Genomic DNA, 7,206 nt, shown 5'->3' with positions numbered 1-7,206 from the left:
TATTTAAACCATTGAAAGCCCAAATTTTATATCTTTTATCTTTAGGTTGTTACAAAAAAAATTAAATCAAACAAAACTAATACTTATTCAGCCATCATGCTCACAAATCAAACCAACAAAGTGTCTATTAATCATCACTTCATTCTCCCTGCAAATTAACAAAAACGTCGTAAGATTTCAAAAACATAAAAACCATAAGATTTCAAAAACTTAAAAATCCAACTCAATCACATCAATTAAACATCATAAACCATAAAAGGAAAGTTAATATCAGATTATTGATAAAAATGTAAAAACGATCACACTGAAAACAAATAAAATCAAAATTGGAGAACGATCAAACATAACTAATACTTATTTCGCCATTATGATGACAAATCAAACTGATAGATAGGGGGTGTTTGGGATTGCTTTTTAGAGTAAAAAGTTCTTTGGAATAAATGATTATTTTATTTACAGCTTTTTCCAAAAGATGATTTTAAAATGTGTTTGTATTATCTTTTGGAATGTAAAGGCTAAAAAGCCAAAAGTCACAAAAAGTCATCAATTCCTGACTTTTAAAACAACTCATTTTTCTTCTTGCCAAAAAGTCATTCTAAAAGAACTTTTGTCATTGCCAAACATATTTTTAGACTTTTAGCTTTTTGAAAAAGCCAAAAGTCCAAAAGTCATTTTGTAAAGGAATCCCAAACACTCTCGCAATTTATTAATCATCATTTCATTCTATGTTCAAATGAACAAACATGTTGTGAAGATTTCGAAAACTTAAAAAACTCAATCACATTAAGAATCAAGGGATATCAAATAGAGCTAATACATTTTTGTCATCATATTGGCAGTCAAATCAATAAGGAAAACAATTTATCATCATTTCAAGCTCGAAAAAAAATCTAAAAAAACGAGAACAAAGCACATATCGTAAATATAGTTATAGTCGTTCATGATTCATGCACATCGAATTAATGAGCAATGAATGCATAAAATACTAAAATAAGAAGATTGAGAGTAGGTGAGAACTTTGGATTTGAACCAAAATGATTAAAATCGTAGTATATCTTTTTTCTAACCATTTGTCTCGACTTGGAATTTGTAAGGAATCTTCAGATCAAACGAAATAGGGTTGTGAGAGCACTTGAAACTCGAAGGAAAATATGTTTTATAAAATATGAAATAAGTTTTTAAAGGAATTTAAAGGGAGTGAAAGAAAATTACTAATTGTCATTAGTTAAAGAATACGAAAGTTTTATGTTTCAAATCAACATGGTTTAAAATATCAACTTATCTATAACCGCATGACTTTGGAAGGCCTGTTATAAGTATAGATAGACATAAGTTAGGGTTAAAGTTTTCCAAGGTTTATTGTTTCCTAACGGAAAAAAAACCAACCATACCGTATAAAACGGTTTAAAACTTTCACAGTGTGGTTTACAGTGTTCTAAGATCATCTCTAATGGTTAACCTCACAAAGATTTATAATTTTTTTCAAATCATCTTTCCACTTACTTTTAACATAAGTTTTTACTAAATATCATCACCAATTGATTAAAATTTTCAAAAGCTTTATTCTAAAATCAATATTTCTCTTTTAAAACCTCTCTACAACCCATCATCTTACAAATCTTCAACTTTTCTAATTCTAAACAATCCTAAAATGTCGGGATTTGAAGTATTATAGGTCAAATATTTATGATTATATCTCCATACAATCCATTACGTTAGAAAGAAATAGCACATACATATAGGTCAAATGCAAGTAATAAATATAAAATTATACATGTTAAATACAAGCCAAATGCAAGTTCTTTTTAACATCAGAATATTCAATTCCAACCTAAAAACATTATATCATACACGAATATGTCATCAAAAAACGCCCTTTTAGATACACGAAGAAATGCGTTCTCTTTAGGTGTTGATGCTCCACACACCACTTTGCAAACAAGTGCACAACATCCTCTTTCTTACAACAACTCCTCTTTCCATGACTTCACTAAAAAAGTCTATATTCTGATATTTGGGGTCTCAAACTCAAAAAGAGTATGAATTCTACAACTCATTTGAGATGATTTCTTTTTTAGTCTCCAAATCTTGTGCAAGAGCCACACTATTTCCTTTTATGCCCTTTATGAATGTCCTGAGGCATCCATTCACTGTCCGGGGTGCTGATCCATCACAAAACCGTTTTGCAAGATCTACTGCCTTTATATTAATAAAAACAAATAAATAAATAAACACCCAAAAATGTTTAAATCAATTGGTTGTTGTAGTTATAAGAAAGGGATAAGAACTTTAAAAGGGTATAAAGAAATGAACCTCATTAATCACAATTTGGTGACGTGTACCCAAAACATCGATTTCAGACATGGCCAGGTGGAGAATTGAAAGCTCCAAGATTCTTCCTGCTGGTTCATTCTGAACAAAACAAAACAGGTTACTGTGTCTGATGTCAATGAGACAAAAATTGCAGCTTTTTGTCTCACTCAAAAAGGTGGAACATGGTAAAAGAAGTTGTGTTGTATTCCAAAAAAGTAGAACCAAACAAAACATGTTATACTGTGTTTGACCAATGTTGTCTCTCCCAAAAAGGTAATACTGGAAAACAGGACAGAACAGAACATAACAGGGACAAGGGACAAGGGACAGAACATAACAGGTTATACTGTGTTCAGGACAAAAGTGGCAACTTTTTGTCTCATTTAAAAAGGTAGTTCAAACCTTCCAATTTTGTGGAGCAACTTTTTCAATGACCACAACATGATCATCCCATTTCTCTGCTACTGCCACCAATAATTTCCTTGTGAAGCTGAATTTGAAGACAAAAAACAAATTAATAATAACAATAATAATAATAATAATAATAATACTCAGGGGATTTAGTTTTCAGAGGTTGAATTTTATCAACGCTTATTTTACTTCTGTTGAATGCATACCGCAAGATTAATTTACTGTATACCAGCTTTGGAGGGGCTGAAAGGACTTCTGCCTCTGAGATAGAATACAGAAGCCAAAATTATTCCAAGATTTTTAAAGAATGAGAAGTTAAATAAATTTGAAGAATTTTGTAGTTGATGTTATTTGTGTTGTACCAATTTCAGAGGCTTTTTCATCTAATTGCAGAAGCTCATCGGCTTCTTCAGCTGTTTCTGTTTTCACAGGGGGTCCTCCAAAGCTCATATGATTGTATTCCATCAATGTCTCTTTATCAAATTCGTACCCTAATTCTTCAATTTTCAGATATTAGATAGATGAGGTTTAAAGTTTACACACAATGTTCTTGGATCATAAAGTTATAAGGAGTTAATTGTGCTTAAAACAGCACACAAAATCATGAAGAAAGGCTAGCAAAATAAAATACTTACCTCTTCTGGCATTCACTCTTCTCTCAAACAGACGTACAGGATCGGATCCTTCTAAACAAGCAGCATATATGATTGACCTAACATTTAGCAACATACAATAAACAAAGCAATGAGATTAGTATCAATCAAACAATGATTCTCATGGTGGGTATAATCGAATACGCATAAACAGATTCAAAATTCTCTGAGATCTAGATATTGAGGTATAATTTGACTTACAACGCAAGCTCTCTGGCAGCTCTAGGACTACAAAACCTCCCGCTTTTATCGATTTTTGGCATAGGCACTTTGGGAAGCGAGGAAACAGAATCCTCCAAGGTGGATTTTTCCAAAATCTCCTCTACTGCAAGTGCAGAGGTGCGGAAGAGTGATGATTGAGGTAGAGAGAAGAGCACGGTGGTTGTTGGCGGGAGGACATTCCACCGAAGGCATTTCCCGAACGGATAAGAAGTAAACGATGAAGAAGGAGAGGAATTGAGAGTAAATTTAGGTTTCGAGCATGAAGAAGAAGAAGAAGAAATATATGAGCATGGTAATGGCTGATGTATTAGAAGGGAGCTTGTGTCCATTGTAGTAGTTCACGGAGGTTTTTGGAGAGAAGAGGATGAAGAAGAACAGTTATGGATAAGAAAACAGGGGTTTTTGAAGTCTTTTTAATAGGGTTTTTGTGGCAGCATGATACATGACCAATTAAGAGGGTGGAATTACTTTTCAGTCGTTTTTTAGAAGGACTTTTGGTAGAAGGTGCAAAAGAAGATCTTTTAATTTTAAAATATGTTTAGATAAATAAAAGAACTTTTGGTTTAACGTTTATGACTAAACTGCATAAATGGTTTTGTGGTTTGCTCAAAATTGTCACATTGGTCCAAAACAGTTTGGACTAGCACCACAGGTCCAAAGTTTTCATTTTGTTGCGAGTTCGGTCCAAAACACTTTAAAAATTCTTCAAATGACGGATTTGCCCTTTCTATTTGTTTTTTCCTTTTCTTTTTTTTTCCTTTACTATTATTTTATTACTTAATTACAAAGGGTCTCTCTCCCTCCCTCTCTCTCCAATCCTTTTCTTGCCTTTTGTCTTAAACAATTTCATCGTTTTGCCATCTTCCTTGAAATGGGTATAAGCAAAAAAAGAACTGAGTTAATCAGTTTCATCACCGGAAAAGCATTCGACAAATGCCAAAAGGAGAAGAGGAAGACAATCAAAGATGACCGCTTGTTGTGGGAAATGATGACGTTAGGGTAAGGAGAACAACATTGATTGACCAACGTTTTTCATGAATCGATTTCATGTGAGTATCAATTGGTTCTTGAAAATCGATTGGTTTGAATATGGGAGAGGAAGTGCTTACGATTCATTGTCGATTCCAATATTTAGAAGGCTGTAGAGAGCAACGATTTGAGAATCGAGATCATCGGAATCAAGCATGGCGACCAACGGCGGGATTGCTTCGAGCAGCGCTAAAGTCGATTTGGCATCATAATCTTCCTTCACCAACCTTCTGTCACCCCTAATAAAAAACCCTAGACACATAGGTAGAGTGCCAATTTCTGCAAATTTGGTCTCCGATTTACCAAATTTGCATCGCAACAAGTGGTAGTAGCAACAGGTGGAGTGAAAGTGCGATTTACCTGAAGAACCTTCTTCATCTTACCTGCAATTCATTATTCTTCATCTTAACAACAAACCATGAATAAAGAAACCTAGATGCACTCTACCGTATTCTGGTGAGGTTGATATGAAAGTCAATGAATTTATAGACAAGTTTAGAGAGCAGATTAAACTTCAGCAAGTGGCCTTGGCTAGAAGACTAAATTTTATCTGAGATGATTTCAACTCTTCAACATCCAAACTCAGTCGATTCAGCAAGAAAAGATTTATGTGAGGCGTAATCCTGCCGACATTGTAGTGGCGAGAAATCAAGATGGGGCGACAACGACGTTGATGTTTTGTGGCAGGGAAGGGAGGAGATTGGGTTTTCCGGTAGGCTTCATGACTGGAAAGATAAAGGGAAATGTGTGTTTTCTCTTATGAAAGGGGGTATTTCTCATACGACGTCATGAGAGAGTCAAAGATAGATAGAGAGAGAGGGAGAGAGAGAGAGGGTGGGACCCTTTGTAATCAAATAATAAAATAATAGTAAAGAAAAAAAAAGGAAAAAACAAATAGAAAGGGGCAAATCCGTCATTTGAAGAATTTTTAAATTGCTTTGGACCGAACTCGCAACAAAATGAAAACTTTGGACCTGTGGTGCTAGTCCAAACTTTTTTGGACCAAAGTGGCAATTTTGAGCAAACCACAAGGACCATTTGTGCAGTTTAGTCAACTTTTATAGGTAAAACAATAAAAAGTCACAAAAAGTCAGGTTTTTGTGACTTTTAGGAACTCCTTTTCTTCTATGCCAAAAGTCATTTTCAAAAGAACTTTTGAATTATCCAAACATTTTTTGTTTTTTTTTTTTAACTTATTGCAAAAATTAAAAGCCAAAAGTTATTCTAAAAGGATTCCCAAACACCCTCTAAATGTGTATAGTGTAGAGACTCTTAAGAAGATTGTACCGTTCTTTTTTAATTGTCAAATATCAATGTATTATTATAATTTTAGATTTATTTATTTAAAGGTTGTAGAACTAGGGGTGAGCATTTGGACCGGACCGGACCGACTCTTGGACCGGACCGGTTATGGAGAATATTGTGGACCGTGGACCGGACCGGATGAGTCGTGTCCGGGTCCGGGTCCAAGTACGGGTTTTCCGGTTCTTGGACCCGTTTGGACCGGTACAACTTTAATTGTATAGAGTACAAGTCGTTAAAATAAGTTTTTGGGTTTGATAGAACTCGTTAAAACGAATATGTTATTGGGTTTGATACGATACAACTTATAAAAATGATTATGTGTCCGTTTCATGCATAATTAATCTATCTTAATGTTATAATATTATAACTTACAAAACTAATTTTCCAAATAAAAGCAACTAATATATAAATCAAGTTCATCAAGATCCCTTTCATATGATTTATCTTTTAATGATACATAAAATTCAGAATAGTCTAAAATAATAGTTAAAAAGTTGAATTATTTCAGCTTTGATAGCTCAACTTTGAAGGATTGTAACTCACTGAATATAATACCAAAATCAACAAAATTATAATCTAAATTCATCTACAAACAGTAAACTAAATGTTGGAAAAAACCGCAGGTCAATCCGACTTAAAACAAATGAGTTATAGTTGTTTAAAAAGTTTCACAGATTACAAAATTTTAAAAATGTTGCTGAAAAGCTGAATTTTTTTAGCTTTGATAGCTCAACTTTGAAAGACTGTAACTCATTGAATATAATACCAAAATCAACAAAATTTATAGTCTAAATTCATCTACAAAGTGTAAATTAAACATTGGAAAAAACCGCGTGTCAATCCGACTTAAAACGAATGAGTTATGGTTGTTTAAAATTTTTCACAGATTACAAAATTTTAAAAATTTTGCTGAAAAGCTGAAATTTTTCAGCTTTGATAGCACATCTTTGAAAGACTGTAACTCATTGAATATAATGCCAAAATCAACAAAATTATAGTCTAATTCATCTACAAACTGTAAATTAAACGTTGGAAAAAACCGCGCGTCAATCCGACTTAAAACGAATGAGTTATGGTTGTTTAAAGATTACAATTTTTTTTAAATCGGGTCCAACCAGTTCTAAACCCGGTAAAAACCGGACCGGACCGGGAAAAAGACCGGACCGGTTTTGATGGATTCCTAGAACCGAGAACCAGCCGGGGGGTCCAAAAAAACGGTCCAGTCCGGTCCGTTCCACCGGTCCAAATGCTCACCCCTATGTAGAATTATGGC

General features: G+C 33.7%; 1 protein-coding gene and 1 non-coding gene across 2 annotated transcripts; both read right to left on the bottom strand.

The window, feature by feature from the left end:
• Nucleotides 1-795: 795 nt before the first annotated feature.
• On the bottom strand, nucleotides 796-875 carry LOC145161828 (small nucleolar RNA Z102/R77). Its single transcript, XR_013738700.1, has one exon. It is a non-coding gene; the product is annotated as a small nucleolar RNA Z102/R77 (small nucleolar RNA).
• A 1,039-nt stretch (nucleotides 876-1,914) lies between these two features.
• Nucleotides 1,915-4,021, bottom strand: LOC145159627 (antitermination NusB domain-containing protein). The gene is made up of 7 exons (XM_079078646.1): nucleotides 3,579-4,021; nucleotides 3,360-3,436; nucleotides 3,087-3,221; nucleotides 2,931-2,985; nucleotides 2,716-2,803; nucleotides 2,314-2,412; nucleotides 1,915-2,199 (listed from the first exon to the last, which is right to left on the bottom strand). Exons 1-7 carry the CDS (start codon nucleotides 3,926-3,928, stop codon nucleotides 2,047-2,049), a joined length of 957 nt encoding a protein of 318 aa, XP_078934772.1. The 5' UTR covers nucleotides 3,929-4,021; the 3' UTR covers nucleotides 1,915-2,046.
• Between the last annotated feature and the right edge of the window lie 3,185 nt (nucleotides 4,022-7,206).

This window comes from Lactuca virosa, chromosome 2, assembly GCF_052849685.1.
Source record: "Lactuca virosa cultivar CGN04683 chromosome 2, Lactuca_virosa_CGN04683_v6, whole genome shotgun sequence".
Lineage (NCBI taxonomy): Eukaryota > Viridiplantae > Streptophyta > Magnoliopsida > Asterales > Asteraceae > Lactuca > Lactuca virosa.
Note: the sequence above shows the minus strand (reverse complement) of the source record. Positions and strands in the feature narration are given on the sequence as shown.